This window comes from Berghia stephanieae, chromosome 4, assembly GCF_034508935.2.
Source record: "Berghia stephanieae isolate SIO BIC M18660-M18661 chromosome 4, UCSD_Bste_1.3, whole genome shotgun sequence".
Lineage (NCBI taxonomy): Eukaryota > Metazoa > Mollusca > Gastropoda > Nudibranchia > Aeolidiidae > Berghia > Berghia stephanieae.
In genome coordinates, this window is record NC_088363.1 from 35579385 (window position 1) to 35602363 (window position 22979).

Sequence of the window (22979 nt, forward strand, 5' to 3'; positions counted from 1 at the left end):
TTGTAAGGATTTTTTTATCGATCAGTCTTTGGTTTTATAACTAATAAAATGAATCGATATCAAAAATCGAAAGTTAAAATATATCAAATAATATATTATAAATAAAATCGATTTTGTATTCATAACCGATCCTTATTGATGAGGAAAGCATTGCCCGTATATAGATATCCCTTTGTTGACTTGCGCATTTTAACTGAAGCATTTGCGTAGTAAAATATCCATTTAATGTGCTCAAAGCGCTTTACAGGGAGCCCCTAACCAGCAGCAACACTTCATATGCATGACGAGGCAAAACGCGTGTTAGGCGATATTACAATTTAATTCAGACAGAGACAACGTTGTTAAAGACAAGGGTACACATTTTACAAGTGACTACTGTGAGATAATGTGAGTGAAGGGCCTTTTCCAAGGACTGAACTATGCGCCACTCAGAGCTGGACTCGAACCTTGAACCTTTCGCTCCGAGGGCGAGTGTCAAACTACAAGACCACACAGCTGCCCTATAGTTTTCTATATATAACCACTGATTAAACCGCGGGGGTGGGGGGGGGGGCATAGAGAGACATTTTCTGGGTTTTGTTCCAGGGAAGTCACTTGTGAGTAATACCAAAAATGATAGAACGGAAGATGAGCATCTTGGCTTGTTTGGTGGCTTATCGTCGGGAGTAACTTCCCTTTGCATCTAGGATTATCTACCATCGTTAGTAATACTCGAGGATAAAATATGACTGCCATTTAATTTGTTAAATGACTGAAATTCAACTCACAGTTTGCTTTCTTTTTGGTGACTATCGCCTTGTATTTTGACGTCATTTGTATTCACTGTAGGTCTATGATTATACAAAGACTATAGATAAAATGGTCTTTGTTATTGTTTGTTGCCATCCACGTTTATGAGTAATTCTCAATAAACTGTATTATCCAGACTATAAAAGTCCAATGTTACATAGAGTTTTGTGTGTTAGTCCGTTATACTTCCGAATGGCAATGTTGTGAGCTTCTTAGCCAAGCGCATACTATCTATACATTTTTAAGATTACATATTTCTTCGTGTGTTGGTGTGAGTCATCTGGCCGTCAGAAGTGTGACTGTCGTACTTAAACGTAGACCATCAATGGTATTATCATAGTTGAGTCCTCGGAGACAGCTCTTTACTCACATTCTCTCACCGTACTCAGGTGTAAAATGAGTACCCGGCCGCTAACAGCGTTGTTTCTATCCAAAAATATGTAATATCGCATAGCAGGCGTCATATCCCGTCCTAAATGTTAAATATTGTTGTTGTTTTTGTTGTCAGGGACCCCTTGTAAAGTGTTTTGAGCACGTTTAGTGGATATTGCGCTATATAAACAGTTCAATTTAAGATCAATTATCAATGAATCTATCGCTTAGTTGTGGCCAACACCTCAAACATGGGACAACACATATGTTAATAATATTATTATTTCTAAATGCATTGTGGCTTCAAAATGGAGAGAAAAATATAGGGGGTAAATGTGACTCTAATAATAATAATAATAATAATAATAATAATAATAATAATAATAATAATAATAATAATAATAATAATAATAATAATAATAATAATAATAATACACATTTATACAGCGCTCATTCTCGTGTAAAACAAGCTCTTACCAATTTTGAGTGGAAATAAAAATGCAATGCAATGAATTCATAGTCAGATCAAGGATTCATAGCGTCAATAAAAGCAAATACAGTCTTGAGATTCGTTTTAAAGGCAGGTAAAGACTTGCACTCCCTCAGACCTCGTGGTAGTTCATTCCAAATCTACAAATAAACAATGGAACAACATAAGACAAAGGACGTTTCGGCCTTTGGTCCTATTTCAATGTTTACTTGAAAAAGGCCAAAGGCCTAAACGTCGTTTGCTTTGTGTTTTTCCTTTGTATATGAGTCACATTTACTTCCTTTACCTTTCTCTCCATTTTATTGACTCATTTATTAGGCACCTCTAGCTTTTGTGAATTCAACAAGCGATGGAGTCGTAAAGTAATTTTTTTTTATTATTGAGCATTTATATAGCGCAATATCCACTGAACGTGCTCAATGCGCTTTACAAGGGGTCCCTGGTCAACAGCAACACTTAACATTCTCAACAACGAAAAAAATACTTAATACGCTTCAACAGTCGTAACGTAACTTCCCTCGTAATGACGCATGGTAACTTAGTAACTGGCTCTAAGCTATCAGAACAATGGCGGACGCCCTTATGAAATATTTCTCCGACGAGCATAAAAGCGTATTCAGAGAGAAAAAAAAATATAAATCTGATCATGTTTTGACTTTTACACATTCTGATCACAAGACATATGAAAAGTTCTAGCCAGCATGAAGAATAAATAGTACCGATTTTCTTTGTTTAGAACCACAATGGCCGCCGTTAATGGGCGACGTGACATCAGACTATTGAATCCAATTGCATCATTGAGTTACCAGCATGTGTTTATGTGTGTGGGAGGGGGGGGGGGTAGGTCATTAGAATAATTATAATTTGGTCACTTATCAAGGGACTGAATTTAGTTGAAAACGCATTTAACCCCTTAAAACGTGAGCTTTTATGTAGAGCAATGTCCTAAACGTGCTCAAAGCGCTTTATAAAGGGACCCTGACCAACATCAACAGCAACGCGTAACGTAAAAGACGAGACATGATGCCCGTTCGAAGGTCTCCGTTAGATCAGTTGGTATAGCACTCGCTACACACGCAAAAGGACCAAGAGCGATCCCGGATATTATCTTTTTTTTGATCCCCCTGTCTACCCAGCAGTGATTGGGTAGCTCGGTCTGTTAGACCCGGCGGAAAGTACTTTCCCATAGACTAGCGTCCTATCCAAAGGACAGCAAGCAATTGCTATTGTCCGTTTCACGCTACAGAAACCGGGATAAACTCCAGCTCCAAGGGCCTCATAGCTCTAAAGGCCTGCTTTTATGTAGTTCATCCCTTCATAATACTGTTTAGAAACGATGGTTCATAAATGCTTTTTGTTATAACTGTGGCATTTTGTTGGCTCTAAATAGGCTTCAAAAGTTGTTAACTGGTTCTAAACTATCGGGAAAATGGCGGACTCCGGTAAGAAATACTTCTCCGACGAGCATAAAAGTGTATCCAGAGGAGAAAAACATTATAAATTTGATCATGTTTTGAATTTTATACATTCTGATCACATGACATGTGAAAAAGTTCTAGCCAGCATGAAGAATAAAAAGTACCGATTTTCATTGTTTAGAACCAAGCTGTTTGTTACTGGGCGGACGTGACATCATACTATTGATGAATCCTATTACAATATTCAAAGCCTCCCTGAATATTCAATTCTTTGCCATATTTTTTTTTAAACCGAGTTGCAATTATCCGGATTCTGATAAGAAAGCGACTGTTTGATCAAAGAGAATCAATACAAGCGACTTGCAAATAGTCACTTAGTGCATGGCCATTTGGTTTCCGATTGGTTTTGATAGTGGGGCCAAGGGATTTGTTTACAAGTCACTGGGAACAAAGTGCTGCTATGTGGTCGAGTGGTATGACACTGGCTTTCGGAATAAAAGGTCTTGGGTTCGAGCCTCGCTCGGCGCATAGTTGTATCCTTGGAGAAGGCTCTTTCTTCACATTCTCTCAGCCGTTAACAACATTGACTCTGTCCGGAAAAAAAATGTAATATCGCCTAACAGGCGTCATGTCCCGTCCTAAATGTTAAATGTTGCTCTTGGACAGGGACCCCTTGTAAAGCGCTTTGAGCACGTTTAATGGAGATTGCGCTATATAAAAGCTCAATTTTTTTAAACAGTCAAAGTCGCTTGATCTAGATATGACGAAATAATTGAAAATGTTTGAATGAACAAATTATTATTTTGTTCGCAAATGAACTTCTTCGCGTTTTCTTCGCTTACTGTCTAAAAAAAAAATATAGAGCTTTTAAGTAGCGCAATATTAATTTCGTGTGCGCAACAGCAAAACTTGACATGTGTGACGTAACATGACGTCAGCAAGGTGCTATTAGAACTAATTTTTGACAAAGAAAACGCTGTTACCGACCAAATTATTATTTTACGCCTAAATAAAGTACCGTCACTTAGTAGAATAAAAAAAGGTTGCTTTTTTAAAAGTTAAATTCATGAGTGCTTATTAGATCTATTGGGTTCTAATTATTTAAAACAAAAAAGCTAAAATGCAATATCGCTTAACAGGCATCACATCTCGTCCTACGTGTTAACCATTATGTCGGCTAGGGACCCCTTGTAAAGCTCATTGACTGATTTAACTGAATATTGTGCGGCCATGTGGTCTAGTGGTATGACACTCGCTTTCGGATCGGAAGGTCCTGGGATAAAGCCTCGCTTGACGCATAGTTAAGTCCTTAGAAAAGACTATTTACTCACATTCTCTTACCGTACTCAGGTGTAAAATGAGTACCTGGCCATTAACACCATTGCCTTTGTCCGAAAAATTGTAATATCGCCTAACAGGCGTCATGTCCCGTCCTACATGATAAATGTTGCTGTTGACCAGGGACCCCTTGTAAAGCGCTTTGAGCACATTTAGTGGATATTGCGCTATATAAAAGCTCAATTTTAATTTATTTTAAAAAACCATTGCGCTATATAAATGCTCAATTTGTAAATGCTCAAGAAATATTTACACATTTTTGTATTTCTGTTCACAGGAGACACGGTGTCCACCAACTTGACCATCCTGACCGGCACGGTTCCGTTCGGGGTCCGAATGACCGCCAGTCGAGATATGGACGGTTTCACAGCCCACCCGACCACCACCTGGGGAAAGGTCTTCAAAGCCGTGACGTATTGTGGGTATCTCGTGGACACGTGTCAGATTCTAATCATCTCTATATTCGATTACACACAGGCAAGGATTTCAATACACTCGTATTTTGAAGGTGGGGGGGGGGGGGGGGGGGGGGGGGGGGAAGCACACGTATTTAAAATTTTGGCCAGAAAACTCGTCCTTCGAATATCGATCGATCAAAATTAATCATTATTCCGATAGTTTAGAACCAGTCACTAAATTTTTGTCAAGATGTGGGTCATTTAGATCGATCCACACTTGAAGGACGAGTTTTCTGGCCAAATTTTGAAAGCTAGACGTGTATTCCCCCGAGTACGGCAGTTAACTGCTTACTATAATATAGATAGAACGAAGATGACGTCAGTCAGGTCTTTTTTATGTTTTTTTTGTTGTTTTTTTTTTGCCATCCACGTTTATGAGTACTTCTCACTGAACTGTATGAGCCGGACTATAAAAGTTCATGGTTACACATAGTTTTGTGTGTTGATCCGCTATACTTCCGGATGGCAATGTTGTGAGCTTCTTAGCCAAGTGCACACTATCTATTGATAAAGGACATCAGATACAAAATAGTACTGCAGTTTGAAAAGGTTAATAGCTGTATTCATACATCAGACAAATTATGATTCACTCATCCAAACTTCCACTGAATCCATAGCTAATCCTTTACATAGAATGAAGATGATGTCACTCAAGTCTTTGGGTTTTGTTTGTTGTTTTTTTTTCTTTTGTTTTTTTGTTGGGTTTTTTTTTGTGAGTTATTTTGCCACCCACGTTAATGAGTAATACTCACGACTCTGTATTAACCAGACTATAAAAGTTCAAGGTTACACATAGTTTTGTGTGTTGGTCCGTTATACTTCCGGGTGGCAATGTTGGGAGTTTCTAGGCCAAGCGCACACTATCTATAGATAACACGAAGTTGACGTCACACGGGTCTTTGTTCTGAGTATTTTACCTAAACACACAGCATCAATGGAAGGAATGAAATCGATGTCACTCCGCCCTTTGTAATTGGTTTTAGCAATAGGCTTCAACAGTCGTAACGTCACTTCCCTCGTAATGACGCATTGTAACTTAGTAACTGGCTCTGAGCTATCGGAACAATGGCGGACGCCCTTATGAAATATTTCTCCGACGAGCATAAAAGTGTATCCAGAGGAGAAAAACATTATAAGTATGATCATGTTTTGACTTTTACGCAGTCTGATCACAAGACATATGAAAAGTTCTAGCCAACATGAAGAATAAAAAGTACCGATTTTCTTTGTTTAGAACCATGATGGCCGCCGTTTCCGGAGCGACGTGACATCAGACTATTGAATCCAATTGCTATTATCCGTTTCACGCTAAAGAAACCGGGATAAACTCCGGCTCCATGGGCCGAATCGAATGGCTTTGAAGGATAGATAGCATCAATAGTCGTCTAAATTTGAGGAAATTTTTTAATGAAAACTAATCACTCAGCCGGTGGTCTACAAAACACTGACAAAGTAAGCTGATCGATGTCACATTGAAATGTATCTTGATTGGGTGTGATCTGACACGACCCCCTTTCCATTCATGCATTCAAAACACGAAGGCATGTTTCATTCAATTTGTCAGTTCCCTATTGCACAACCTGCGACGCCGACGGCACTCAAAGTGAAAACGACACGAGAATGCCAAATTCTGTAAAAACAATTTTTTTTAAATTTTCATTTTGGACAGAAAAAAAACCCACTTATATCTCTAATATCGAATTATTAAAATAGTTAATTGTCGTACTCTGGAAAAACACGTATAATTTGAGTATTTGGCCAGAAAACACGTCCTTTAAATATGGATCGATTAAAAGGTCCCTCATCTTGGCAAAAAAATTGCCAACCTGGGCAAACTTCGTGAGGTAGCAGGTTGTCATGGAGCAGCGTGGCTCAGCAGTACGGTTTTTGCTTCGTACCCGAAAGGTACCGAGTTCGATCACCCACCGCTGCCCTGTGTGGCCTTGAGCAAGTCACCTCACACCTCGCCCTAGTTCAATTTGCGGCGCTGCACTGCGGCTAACGCCTGAGTTATTCCAGTCTTCCGTATGAATAGATTCCCTAGGAATAGACCCTAGAGACAAATTTCCCCTATGGGATGGATAAAGGGAATTTTATCTTCATTTTTATTTAATTTTTAACATGTGTGACGAGACGCCTGTTAGGCGATATTACATTTCGACCGATTAAAAATGAAAATAACGGTACCTCTGAGCCACGCTGTCCCTCTGTTTAGAGTTGCTGTTCGCTACGGACCCCTTGTAAAACGCTTTGAGCATGTTAAGTAATATATATATATATATATATATATATATATATATATATATATATATATGCTCACAGAGTTTTACAAGGGGTCCGTAGCCAACAGCAACTCACACACACACACACACACACATATATATATATATATATATATATATATTATATATATATATATATATATAAGCACTATATACATGTTCAGTTTCGAAATGCTCTATTTATAGCAAAAATCTTCAAATTTTGGCATATAAATTTTCCGACCAAAATTGACAAAATGCGTTTCGTCAGCGTCCAGTCACTCCTTTCTATGAATTCATCTCCATCATTATGTCGGTCCGATAAGGAAACACAAACATCGAGTTAATCAATGATATTACAGGGTTTCTATCCACTATTCATTATTTGAATAAAAATAAATAAATAAATAAATGAATAAATAAATAAATAAATAATTGGTTTTAGCTATCGGCAATCAGGATCGACAAAAGTTTATCGGCGTCACGATATTATTGATTCTACTTCCTTTTTATTTTACAAATAAAAATTCATTTTCTTTTTGTATTTTGCCTATAATGAAACTCAAAGTTGTAAAATGAAAAGAATGAAAAAAGAAAAAGTGAACAATTCTTGTAAAAAAAATAAAAAAAAATTTTAAAAAATGATAGAATGTACTGAGAATATAGCAGCATACACTGTCGTTGAAGTCAGATACTGTCGGAAGTGACATTTGATCACTTAGTGAGAATAATATAGCATACACCGTCGTTGAAGTCAGATACTGTCGGAAGTGACATTTGATCACTTAGTGAGAATAATATAGCATACACCGTCGTTGAAGTCAGATACTGTCGGAAGTGACATTTGATCACTTAGTGAGAATAATATAGCATACACCGTCGTTGAAGTCAGATACTGTCGGAAGTGACATTTGTTCACTTAGTGATAATATAGCATACATACACGGTCGTTGATTTCAGATACTGTCGGAAGTGACATTTGATCACTTAGTGATAATATAGCATACACCGTCGTTGAAGTCAGATACTGTCGGAAGTGACATTTGTTCACTTAGTGATAATATAGCATACATACACGGTTGTTGATTTCAGATACTGTCGTGAGTTACATAATTTGATGACGTACTTAATGAGAAAATAGAATACAACGCCATTGATGTCAGATACTGTCGGAAGTGACATTTGATCACTTTTAATGATAAATCAGGTGGTCACACACACGAAAAACGCGCCACTGTTCATTTCTTTCAATTGTAAAAAGTCATAATTTAAAAAAAAATTCCCTTTATTCATCCCATTTGGGAAATTTTTATCTAGGGTCTATTCCAATGCGTCAACCGCAGTGCAGCGCCGCAAATTGAGCTAGGGCTAGGTGACTTTCTCAAGGCCACACAGCGCAGCGGAGAGTAATCTAACTCGGTTCCTTTCGGGTACGAAACAAAGACCGTACCGCTGAGCCACGCTGCCCCATAAATGAGATATCTTTGTCAAATTTTTATAAATATTATAACTATTCTTTGTTAATAGAATTGCAAATTATCAAAATAATTGATGAACGGTTTTTCAACAATAATAAAGCTTGTAACCCTACCTAAATTATTTGTCGATATCGGCTAAAAGATGACTCAAATTATTGTGTTATGCCTGGTAAACTCAATGCAAATCCAGTTGCATATCTGTCAAAAGCATAATGAATGCACCATTCTGCACAATTTAAGATGTCTTACATGATGAGGACTGTTGTGGTGATTTCGTATAGTCGAATGAATGAACTTCTCTGATATCCAAAAAAAACTATTGTAAAGCACCTGGGCTCTGATTCATGGAGCGGGACTACGACGATAGTCCTAGACTAAATCCGTTGTCTCAGACTAAAAGGCGTTGTAAGATATTCATGAAGCCTGACTACGCCAAGTCTTAGACTAAACGAGGGACTAAACGGGTGAAATTTACACCCGCGATTTAGCAGGCGTAAATATCGTAGTCTGGGACTAAATTTCAAGATCATAATATGTCCTCTACGCTGGGGGAAGTAATTGTACAGCGATTAGAACAAGAATACCCGACAGTTTTTGATTTTATATTTATTTTTATTTATTTATTTATTTATTTATTTATTCATTGGTTTTGTTTATTTTATTTTCTTTACTTTTCTCGAAGATTCGTCAATCGCACATACACTCGTCATCTTGCCCATTCAAAACACTCTGCAGGGACTCCTCCTCCCCCCCCCCCCCCAACACACAGTTTCATAGTAACTTCCTCCTCCTCCTCCTCCTACTACTACTACTACTACTACTACTACTACTACTACTACTACTACTACTACTACTACTGTTGCTGCTGCTACTTTCACTATTATCATTACTCCTACTATTACTACAACTACTACTACCACTACTACTACTTCTACTACTACTACTACTACTACTACTACTACTACTACTGCTGCTACTACTACTACTACAACTTCTACAACAACAACAATAATAACAACAACAACAACAACAACAACAACAACAACAACAACAACAACAACAACAACAACTACAACTACTACTACTACTACTACTACTACTACTACTACTACTACTACTACTACTACTACTACTACTACTACTACTACTACGACTATTACATTTCTTTTATGTCTTTTATCGTCCATTATTTTCTAGAAATTTCACGTCTCTCACTGGCCTTATCATTTCTATCACACCGGGCTAACGATTTGTTCACACTCCAACCATCGTTGAGTAAAGACGATGCAATTTATACTGCATTTCATCTTATTTGTTTTCAACGTTTATTTGTTTATTGTTGTGCCGACGAAGGGTTTGTACCCGAAACGCCCATTGTCTGTATTGTTTCCACCGATTCCTCTCCATCATCACTCTTTCGTTAGTATTTTCGGGACCCCATGCTTCAGGCAGCGCCCACCGCTCTCTACTGAGAACAATGCTACACCGTGGATAAGAATCATTTAAGTGCCAAGCCATCGTTATTTATATTTACTAAAAACATTACACACACACATTCTCAAACAATTTTACACCCTTAAACTTGTCTCAACAACAACAAAACAAACAAACAAACAAAAAAAAACGATCAAAACAAACACGAAGAAGAAATAGATATGATTTCTGTGCCACTTCGTATGACGCATGCGCAGCTGGAAAAGTAACACATTTCTATGACGTGTTGTGGTACGTTTCCGAGGAATCCCCAGTTAAAAATAGATTGACCTCTGTAGTCTGAGACTTCGCAAGCGTAGTCAGAGACTTGATAGTCAGGGACGAAGTCTGACTCCATGAATAGCTTACTTTCCGTAGTCTCTGACTTCCCAAAGTCTTAGACTACAAAGTCTCAGACTTTGCTATAGTCTGAGACTACCATAGTCCCGCTCCATGTATCAGACCCCTGAGCACTATTTATATGTGACCACTGGTGCTATATCAAATGATAATTATAATAGTAATAATAATGAGGAGAATACCGATGAAAATAATGTTTATGATAACGTAATAAATGTTCGTTAAAAATGTCAACGAGAGTAAAGATCATCGCCATTTTTTTTCGTGGGCGGGGGGGGGGGGGGGGGGGGGCGCGGGTTGGGACTTGGGGGGTTCTGTTGGTTTTTTTTTCTCACTATTTTATTTTAATTCATTTTTTATTATACATCCGTATACATTATTCAACTGATAGAAACCGATAAAAACTATTTTTTTCCCTTAGTTTTTCAAAATAGAGTATTTTTTCTGGCGAATTTGTCTTTAGCCTGTTTTTGAATGCCTCCAGGGATTCTAAGTATTTAATCTCAAAAGGAAATTAATTCCAAATGGAGGGGCCGGGTAATGAAATGGCTCTTTTGCCTGCATTTAATTTGTTTGGGGAGTGCGTAACAAGAGCACATCTGAGGCTGATTGTAATTTCCTGACAGAGGATTAAAATTCAATAAGTTCATTACACAGGTAATTTGGAGCAGATCCATGGAGGCACTTTAACTCTCTCCTTACCGACCATGTTCAGTATTTTCCCAAAATAACAGGGCTTACCAAGCAGAAAATTTGATATTTTAAACTCAAACAATATCTCTACAAAACAACTTTATGTTCTTATTAATTAAACAAAGATCATTCTTCAAAGTTTGTGATATACAAAATATATCTGAATAAGAAAAAATGTATATTGTATCGTAACAAATGTGACGATTTTGCTGTAGGTGGTAAGGAGAGGGTTAAAACCAATGATGCTACTTTCTAGATGAGACAATAATGAAAATGTTGCTGCTTGAAGCTCGATGGAAATAATATAAGCTCCAATTTATTAAACGAAGACAGACGTTTCGGTTTCCCCTTTATCAACTGAACACGGTGAATGAAACACTGAGTACGAATTATTGGATTGTTCTTAATTATTCGAAGGGTTTTGTTTTAAAGCGTTTAATACCTTATTTATATATCGTTATCGCTTTAATAAAAACAATGTGTTTAAAGATTGAAGAATAAAATGGCACAAAGTCATGCAACTTTTGGTAACAACACGAGATGAAGTGAGTAGGAAAGTGCCAGAAGACAATGGAGAATAAAAACCTTCGCGGCAGTGATGGGGGTTTGAACCCGCGACCTTATTGGTACGACAACTCCGTCTGGCCGGTGAGAGCATGACAATACCGTATGAGCTATCTGCACTAACCTTGAAAGAGCACTGTGATGACAATCCGTCTTGCAGTTTCCCTTATTGACACACTGAATGAGTCCCATGGCGACACAACGCTAGTCCTGACTTAAAACAGGTATCTTGTATCAGTGTTAAATGGGCATGATCTATATTAACTTTCCATGTGCTCGAGGTCATTGATCACATTGCAAAGTGTGCTCAAAATGACCCATATAGTGAAAAGTGTTCGAAGTTTAAGAAATATCCAACTTCACATTGGTCATTTTGCTCAGCATAACTCATGGGTATGTTTACAACTTTCATAAACACAGCAGCGTGTTTACATTTATTGAGGAATGTCCAATCGTTGTACAGCAACATATCATGTGATCGATGACTAGGTTGGACGAAAACATGAATACAGATCGCTCGCATTGAAAGCGATTAAAATAAAATGTCAATGATTCAGTTTCAACACACTACACATGTATTGTACAAAAATTGCACGTTTTTATCAACACATTTTCACACACGGTTTGAAAATAATATGATTTCTTACTTACTCACATCACGTGACCTACAATAATCATAACACACAGAATAACAGCGATAGTTGTAGTTCTTAACATTGGAATCACGTGAATTACCACTGAAATGTCATTAATTCATCGTGACAACGGATATCAAGTTGTGTTGTATTTGTTTTTGTGGGTTTTTTGTTGGTTTTTTTGTGTTTTTTTTTTTTGGGGGGGGGGGCTTTGTCGTTTTTTGTTTTTTTTTTTAATTTGGGGGGGGGGGGGGGGGTTAATAGTGGGTTTTTTAATGTGGAGAATGTGAGTAAAGAACCTTTTCCAAAGGCTCGAACCCAGGACCTTCCGATCCGAAAGCGAGTGTCATACCACAAGACCACATAGCCGCACATGCTGTGCATTTAGCCAAAAAATTAGACAACAATCCGCCAGCCGGTCAAACGTACCAAGACACAACACTGTGTTTCGTAGCATTTTTTATCGATAGTGTGCACTTGGCTAAGAAACTCGAAACATTGCCATCCGGAAGTAAAAACGGACCAACACACAACACACTATGTGTTACCTTAAACGTTTATAAGTCTGGTTAATACAGTTTAGTGAGAATTACTCACAAACATGGATGGCAAAAAACAATAACAAAGGCCTGAGTGATGTGTGATGTGATCTTCTTTCTTTCTAAAGATAGTATGCGCTCGGCAAAGAAGCTCATAACATTGCCATCCGGAAGTATAACGGACCAACACACAAAACTATGTGTAACCTTGAACGTTTATAGTCGGGTTAATACAGTTCAGTGAGCATTACTCATAAACGCGGATGGCAAAAAACAATAACAAAGAACTGATTGATGTCAACTTCATACTATCCATAGAGTAAAATTATGTGAGAACAACTCATAAAAATGGCTGGCTAAAAACAATAACAAAGACCAGAGTGACGTGATTTTCATTCTACCAGTGAGTTGCGCGTGTGAAACGGGGATTGCCTATAGATAGTATGCGCTTGGCTAAGAAGCTCATAACATTGCCATCCGGAAGTATAACGGACCAACACACAAAACGGTGTGTATCCATGAATTTTTATAGTCGGGTTAATACAGTTCAGTGAGCATTACTCATAAACGCGGATGGCAAAAAACAATAACAAAGACCTGAGTATATAATATAAATAGCTCATTTTAGTTTACCTGAGCGCTAATTGGATTCAATAGTCTGATGTCACGCCGCCTGGCAACGGCGGCCATCTTGGTTCTAAACAAAGAAAATCATTACTTTTTAATCTTCAAGCTGGCTAGAACTTTTCATATGTCTTGTGACCAGAATGTGTAAAAGTCAAAACATGATCAAATTTATGTTTTTTTCCCTCTGGATACGCTTTTATGCTCGCCGGAGAAATATTTCATACGGGCGTCCGCCATTGTTCCGATAGTTTAGAGCCAGTGTTTCTAAGTTACCATACGTCATTAGGAAGGAAGTGACGTTACGACTGTTGAATCCAATTACGTCCTTTGAGCATAATATGACAGCAGTATCGTTTTTCTTAGGTCGACGTTGAGCTGAAGGGAGAGTTCCAACAAACTCCCATGTACTTTGAGAAAACCGGAGCTCCCAGTGAGGCACTTTCCAAGACCCTAAACGCTGGTGAAGTTTGGCAAATACAGAGGCATCATGATCTAACAGGTACGCGGGACCACCATCATCATCATCATCATCATCATCATCATCATCATCCTCATCCTTCTAATCATCTTTACTATCAACTTCAGCTTCTTCATCATTATCATCATCTTTATCATCAGCATCATCATCATCATCATCAGAAGCAGCAGCACCACCACCACCAGCATCATCACCAAAATAACTACTCCATCATCATCATCATCATCATCATCATCATCATCATCATCATCATCATCATCATCATCACCATTATCATCATCACCACCACAACCATCATCATCATCATCATCATCATCCTCATCATCATCATCATCATCATCTTCATCATCGTCACTGATTTTATGACATTAAGATTATATAAGATATTTTCAATTAAAACCCCGGACTAATGATTTTACAAAAGGTCCGCACAAAAGTATAGCTTTAAATTATTAAACAAGTCTGCTGGTTAAATTAAATTAAAATTTTATTTTAAAAGATAAAGAAAATGTCAAAATCAAAATGAAAGGTTTAACAACCAAAACGTACCTATTTATTAACATATAATGACAATACAATACACACAAACAAATCTTGTCTTGTTGTCGTCTCGGGTTTGCTCCTCTGTAGTCTTAACACAACGTTGCTCTGATTTTCCGTGAAAATGTGTAGGGGGGACACTCCTTCACTATAAATACCAATCACGACCCACGAAGTATTGAGAACAACCATGCTTCTCAAATTTGTTTCTTCTTCTTCTTCTTCTTCGTTCCCGTGTTTGTTTTATTTACAGGACTTTGCACTATCCTTTTGGATCTGGATAGAGACTTGACCGACTCAATTGTAAATGGGTACCCTTTTACTATCACACTATTTTATTGAGATGTGATATTGCGACATATTATGTCCCTTTTTAATTCGTCATTGACCGACCAGCTTTTGATATTTTACAACACATTGTTTGGTCTCCTGTGTTATATTTGTTTTATTTTGTATCGGCCTGCATAACACAGTTTCGGCCTTCTCTGTGTTATACTTTTATTGGGACATACAGTAACAGATTTACTTTCTCTGTACTATGATTTGGTCACCCGTTCACTGACTTACACAGTACAGTGGCCTGCACTATACCTTGCTATCTTCCGGCCCCGAACGTACTTTACACAATCAATCCTGCATTATGTGAAGGATAGCAAGTGACGTTTGGCGGCCTGCCATGGGTCTATAGATAGTATGCGCTTGGCTAAAAAGCTCATAACTTTGCCATCCGAAAGTATAAGGACAAACACACAAAACTGTGTGTATCCATGAACGTTTATAGTCAGGTTAATACAGGTCAGTGAGCATTACTCAGAAACGTGGATGGCAAAAAAACAAAAACAAAGTCCTGAGTGACGTCATCTTTGAACTATCTATAGATAGTATGCAGATGACGTCACTCAGGCCTTTGTTATTGTTTTTGCCATCCGCGTTTGTGAGTTGTTCTCACTAAACTGTATTAACCAGACTATAAAAGTTCATGGTTACACAGTTTGTGTGTTGGTCGGTTATACTTCCGGATGGCAATGTTGTGAACTCCTTGGCCAAGCGCATTCTATCTATATAACCATGGTGAGTAGTATTCATATGACGACTGAGAGGCGTTGTCATCACAAGATAGCATAGCAACAGGTTTGAAAAATAACAACTCATCGTTGCCTGAAGCAAATTTACCATTGATACTTAAGCTCGTTCTACAGTAACGTGACAATCATTATCATCAACATCACCACTACAACCATCATCATCATAATTATCATCATCATCATCATCACCATCATCATCACCACCACCACAACCATCATCATCATGATCATTATCATCATCACACCACCACAACCATCATCATCATCATCATCATCATCATCATCACCACCATCATCATCATCATCATCATAATCATCATCATCATCATCATCATCATCATCATCATCATCATCATCATCATCACCATCATCATATCATCATGATTATTATCATCAGCACCACCACCACAACCATCATCATCATCATCATCATCATCATCATCACCATTATTATCATCATCATTTAAAACATTTCAATATTTTGTCACTGTGTTTTGGAATTATCACTTTTCATTGGTATTCTCACCCCTCTTGTGTCTGGTGTGAATAAATATTTGAAATCAATAGCCATTAACATTAACATTATCAAAATATTTAATGTGTCAACCTAACCACTGTTCTCCATTTAGACTCAGGTGTAAAATGTGTCCTGACCGTTAAAATAATATTGAGCTTTCATATAGCGCAATATCCACTAAATGTGCTCAAAGCGCTTTACAAGGGGTCCCTGGTCAACAGCAACATGTAACATGTAGGACGGGACATGACGCCTGTTAGGCGATATTACAATTTTTCGGAAAAAGACAAGCTGTTAACGGCCAGGTACTCATTTTACACCTGAGTACGGTGGGAGAATGTGAGTAAAGAGCCTTTTCCAAGGACTCAACTATGCGCCGAGCGCGAGGCTCGAACCCTTCCAATCCGAAAGCGAGTGTCATACCACGAGACCACATTGCCGCACAGAGTTGTCTCTGTCTGAAAAAAATTATAATATCGCCAAACGGGCGTAATGTTGAATCCTGACGGTCATGTTAATTGATTTTCTTAAAGGATTTAGTGTGATCAACTCACAAAATGTTGTGGATTAAAATTTGGACTAAAAGGTCTTTGGACTGACTTATAGATAGTATGCGCTTGGCTAAGAAGCTCACAACATTGCCATCCGGAAGTTTAACGGACCAACACACAAAACTCAATGAACCCATGAACTTTTATAGATAGTTCGAAGATGACGTCACTCAGGCCTTTGTTATTGTTTTTGCCATCCGCGATTGTGAGTTGTTCTCACTAAACTGTATTAACCAGACTATAAAAGTTCATGGTTACACAGAGTTTGTGTGTTGGTCCGTTATATTTCCGGATGGCAATGTTGTGAACTCCTTGGCCAAGCGCATTATATCTATAGTCTGGATAATACAGTTAAGTGAGAATTACTCATAAACGTAGGTGGTAAAATACAATAACAAAGACCCAAGTCATGTCATGTTCATTCAATCCATATAATCATTTTCAGCTTACATATTTTTTGTGAGTAGTTCTCATCAAAATCAAGAGAAAAAAATCAAGTCATGTGTCTTCGTTATTCGGTTTATTGTCTCTGGTCTGCAAGAAGGAAGCACATGGGAAGCAGAAGTCGTTACGTTACACCTTCCTCTCTTCCTGTTCAAAACTCATTGGAAGTGTGTAAGGGACAGCATCATTGGCAAACATCATTCATTCATCTTTTCGCAAAATGGGGATGTTCTACATTACCTTTCCACTTAGTTCGGGTCATAGGTCATATTGCAAAATGTGTTCAATATGACATGCTTATTAAGAAAAGAGAAAAAAAAAACTTGAGCTTTTATATAGCGCAATATCTACTATACCTTGTCTAAGCGCTTTACAGGGTGTCCCTAACCAACAGCAACATTTAACATGGAGGACGAGATATGACGCCTGTAAGGCGATATTACAATTTTCCGATAGAGAAAAAGCTGTTAACGGCCAGGTAATCATTTTGCTCCTGATTACGGTGTGAGTAAAGAGCATTTTCCAAAGACTCAACTATGCGCCGCTCAGAGCGGAACTCGAACCTAGGATCTTCAGATCCGAAGGCGAATATCATATAGATAGTATGCGCTTGGCTAAGAAGCTCATAATATTTAATATTGCCATCCGGAAGTATAACGGACCTCCACACTGTGTGTATCCATGAATGTTTATAGTCGGGTTAATACAGTTCAGTGAGCATTACTCGTAAACGCGGATGGCAAAAATCAATAACAAAGACCTAAGTGACGTCATCTTCGAACTATCTATACACCACAAGACCGCTTAATGTTCGAAATATCCATGACAAAAGATATGTCATTTTGTTCAGTTTGACCCGTGGGTTTGTTTACAACTTTCATTTACAAAGACAAAGCACCCTGTTTACAATTGTTCAGAATTATCCATCGTTCGATAGCAACAAATCATGTGATCCATGACTCCATTAGGCGAAACCAAAATACAGATAATAATAATAATAATAATAATAATAATAATAATAATAATAATAATAATAATAATAATAATAATAATAATAATAATAATAATAATAATAATAATATAATCTTTATTGTCCAAATAAAAGGCAATTCATGTGAGGTAAACAATGCTCAAACAGTTTGGTTCATGGTATGAACATCAACACATTTACAAATACAGACACAGACATACACACACATACACGGAAACACATTGTTTCTACACATGTATACAAAAGAAATGAGCGCACATACATACATACATACATACATACATACATACATACATACATACATACATACATACATAGAAGACAATAGAGAATAAAAATTTTTTCGCGGCGGTGGTGGGGTTTGAACCTGCGACCTTATTGGTACGACAACTCCGCCTGGCAGGTGAGAGCGTGGCTCTACCGTGTGAGCTATCCACGAACACAAAAATATTCGTTTCAAACTCAAAGTCATTACTAGATCCCTCTCTCACCCACTTCTTGAGACCGCCGATTCGTTCGTACACCACCATCGCGAATAATTTTGACCAGCAGTTAAGCTTAATAGCCAATATTCTCAACACAAACATATAACATAGAAACGATTGAGACATTGAGTATGCTCCGGTGTATGGGGTGAATTTTTAATTCAGAAAAGTGAGTGGAGCAGGCACTTATGTTGGTAACAACAAGATATGAAGTGAATAGAAAAGTGCCAGAAGACAATAGAGAATAAAAATTTTTTCGCGGCGGTGGTGGGGTTTGAACCTGCGACCTTATTGGTACGACAACTCCGCCTGGCAGGTGAGAGCGTGGCTCTACCGTGTGAGCTATCCACGAACACAAAAATATTCGTTTCAAACTCAAAGTCATTACTAGATCCCTCTCTCACCCACTTCTTGAGACCGCCGATTCGTTCGTACACCACCATCGCGAATAATTTTGACCAGCAGTTAAGCTTAATAGCCAATATTCTCAACACAAACATATAACATAGAAACGATTGAGACATTGAGTATGCTCCGGTGTATGGGGTGAATTTTTAATTCAGAAAAGTGAGTGGAGCAGGCACTTATGTTGGTAACAACAAGATATGACGTGAATATTCTCTATTGTCTTCTGGCACTTTTCTATTCACTTCATATCTTGTTGTTACCAACATAAGTGCCTGCTCCACTCACTTTTCTGAATTAAAAATTCACCCCATACACCGGAGCATACTCAATGTCTCAATCGTTTCTATGTTATATGTTTGTGTTGAGAATATTGGCTATTAAGCTTAACTGCTGGTCAAAATTATTCGCGATGGTGGTGTACGAACGAATCGGCGGTCTCAAGAAGTGGGTGAGAGAGGGATCTAGTAATGACTTTGAGTTTGAAACGAATATTTTTGTGTTCGTGGATAGCTCACACGGTAGAGCCCCGCTCTCACCTGCCAGGCGGAGTTGTCGTACCAATAAGGTCGCAGGTTCAAACCCACCACCGCCGCGAAAAAATTTTTATTCTCTATTGTTTTCTGGCACTTTTCTATTCACTTCATATCTTGTTGTTACCAACATAAGTGCCTGCTCCACTCACTTTTCTGAATTAAAAATTCACCCCATACACCGGAGCATACTCAATGTCTCAATCGTTTCTATGTTATATGTTTGTGTTGAGAATATTGGCTATTAAGCTTAACTGCTGGTCAAAATTATTCGCGATGGTGGTGTACGAACGAATCGGCGGTCTCAAGAAGTGGGTGAGAGAGGGATCTAGTAATGACTTTGAGTTTGAAACGAATATTTTTGTGTTCGTGGATAGCTCACACGGTAGAGCCACGCTCTCACCTGCCAGGCGGAGTTGTCGTACCAATAAGGTCGCAGGTTCAAACCCCACCACCGCCGCGAAAAAATGTTTATTCTCTATTGTCTTCTGGCACTTTTCTATTCACTTCATATCTTGTTGTTACCAACATAAGTGCCTGCTCCACTCACTTTTCTGAATTAAAAATTCATACGTACATACATACATACATACATACATACATACATACATACATACATACATACATACATACATACATACATACATACATATCAAAATTGTTTATTTCAGTAAATATACATGATAATGTAACAAGGGTAACATATTCATTGACATAATACCATTTCCTAAAATAGTGTACAATGTATAGAGCTGGAGTATTAATTTGAACATTGAAGTTTCAGACTCTGCCACAGAATGTCCCAGAGGTAATAATGATATTAATGTTGATGACGATGATGATGATGATGATGATGATGATGACGACGACGACGATGATGATGATGATGATGATGATGATGATGATGATGATGATGATGATGATGATGATGATGATGATGATGATGATGATGATGATGATGATGATGACAATGATGATGACGACAATGACGATGATGATGTCGACGATGATGACAATAACAGTGGTGGCTATGCGGGAGACGACGACGATGAGTAACAACTGTAGCATACATACATACATATATACATACATACAGATCGCTCCCATTGTGTAGAATATTTCTGGATGCCGTGTTTAACAGGTTGCAAAGCCTTTTGTTCTTGATTAATCAAATATTATCGTCGGTGCCAAAAATAAGTAAGAAAGAAAAATACAAGAATATGGCGGTCTTACAAGTGGCATAGTTGGTGAGAGAGAGCTCTCGTATTGAATGACCTGAGTTAGATACGATTTTTTTTTTTTGATCTAGGAGAGCTCACAGTGTAGAGTCACGCTCTCACCGGCCAGCGGAGTTGTCGTACCAATTAAGGTCGCGGGTTCAATTCCCATCACCGCCGCGAAAAAAAATTTATTCTCTATTGTCTTCTAGCACTTTTCTACTCACTTCATCTCTTGTTGTTACCGGCATAAATTTCATTAATTCGATACGATGTGATCTTATTTGCAGGTCTGATAACTCAATTCCTTATGGACTCATCGTTGTAATAGGAAATCTTTTTAAAAATTACCAAAATTAAACTGGGCCCATAAGCGGGTTCGAATGTCAGACCTGAACATATGTACACATCGATTCGATAGCATTGATTAATACTCATAATACGACATAATAATATAATTCCACAGGTGCGCACATCGGTTCAACCAAACCAATCGGCGTTTTTAGCGGGAATGCACACAGTTATGTTGGGGACGGATACGAACAGGGGGCTTTTATGGAACAGATACCTTCGGTCCAGACGGCTGGAACTCACTTCACCACATTTCTCTCTCCGAATAGGTAAGTATGGGTTGTTCTCCCTCTCCCTCTCTCTCTCTCTCTCTCTCTCTCTCTCTCTCTATATATATATATATATATATATATATATATATATATATATATATATATATATATATATATATATATATATATATATATAAAGCTAAAGGGAACAGCACAGAACAGACGACATTACAGTCGAAAGGTCGTTTGTTTTGTGTTGTTTCCCTTATATTATATGAGCCAAATTTACTCCCTTTATCTTTCTCTCCAATTATTTTTTAAGTTTTTAATAATTCACTGGATTAATTAATTTAATAATAATAATAAGAAGAAGAAGAGAGATGAAGAGAAGAAGAAGAAGAAGAAGAAGAAGAAGAAGAAGAGAAGAAGAAGAAGAAGAAGAAGAAGAAAAGAAGAAGAAGAAGAAAGAAGAAGAAGAAGAAGAAGAAGAAGAAGAAGAAGAAGAAGAAGAAGAAGAGAAGAAGGAAGAAGAAGAAGAAAGAAGAAGAAGAAGAAGAAGAAGAAGAAGAAGAAGAAGAAGAAGAAGAAGAGAAGAAGAAGAAGATGAAGAATATATACTTTATTCATCCAAACATTGGAAATTCGTTTACAGACGTAGCATGCATGAAAATATATAAACATAAAGTTGAGAATCTATGGCGACAATGTAAATATATATATATATATATATATATATATATATATATATATATATATATATATTATATATATATATATATATATGCAAATGCACAAAAATGTCAAAAATATACAACCAAGAACCAATAGCAACACTTTATATATTAATTTGATAAATTGAGATAGGCCATACCTCTAGCCTTTAGTCCGAACGTGTGTGTGTATATATTTAAAAGATAGTAATTTAGGCATTGGTTATATTTATTACACTGAATGACATAATCAATCGGTAGGTGAAAAGGTTTGAACTGAGATATTGCCAAGTTTAATTAGAAGGTCAATTTTGATCAAAAATGTGTTCTTGTCATAACTTATGTCATGACACATTTATTCTTTCTATTCTTTCTTCCATTCCAGAGTCAGTACTGGTGACGTCATCCGAGTGGTTGGAATTTACGACTACACGACAGTGTTCATATCATCATTTTATCAGAGGTTTTTATTGCACGAATCATTTTATTATACAAGGTGAGACATAACGATAGTTTTAAAAAATTGAGCTTTTATATAGCGCAATATCCACTAAACGTGCTCAAGCGCATTACAAGGGGTCCCTGGTCAACAGCAACATTTAACATGTAGGACAGGACATAACGCCTGTAGGCGATATTACCATTTTTCGAACAAAGACAACGCTGTTAACGTCCAGGTACTCATTTTACACCTGAGTACGGTGAGAGAATGTGAGTTAAAGAGCCTTTTCCCAAGGACTCAACTATGCGCCGAGCGCGAGGCTCGAACCCAGGACCTTCCCATCCGAAAGCGAGTATCATACCACGAGACCACATAGCCGCACAATATGCCTGATTTACAACAAAAATAGATCAGATGCCTTTCACATCTTCTAATTTTAACTCTCTCTCTCTCTCTCTCTCTCTCTCTCTCTCTCTCTCTCTCTCTCTCTCTCTCTCCTCTCTCTCTCTATCTATCTATCTAT

The 22979-nt window shown here is 37.7% G+C and overlaps 1 protein-coding gene across 1 annotated transcript in view; it reads left to right on the forward strand.

Moving 5' to 3' along the window:
• The window catches only part of LOC144970513 (uncharacterized), a 76718-nt gene that overhangs the window by 6649 nt on the left and 47090 nt on the right, over window positions 1-22979 (forward strand). The window contains exons 5-8 of the mRNA XM_078910235.1: window positions 4685-4884; window positions 13859-13994; window positions 21208-21361; window positions 22400-22510. Of these exons, the coding sequence (XP_078766361.1) occupies window positions 4685-4884; window positions 13859-13994; window positions 21208-21361; window positions 22400-22510 (601 nt within the window). The remainder of the gene's footprint in view (window positions 1-4684; window positions 4885-13858; window positions 13995-21207; window positions 21362-22399; window positions 22511-22979) is intronic.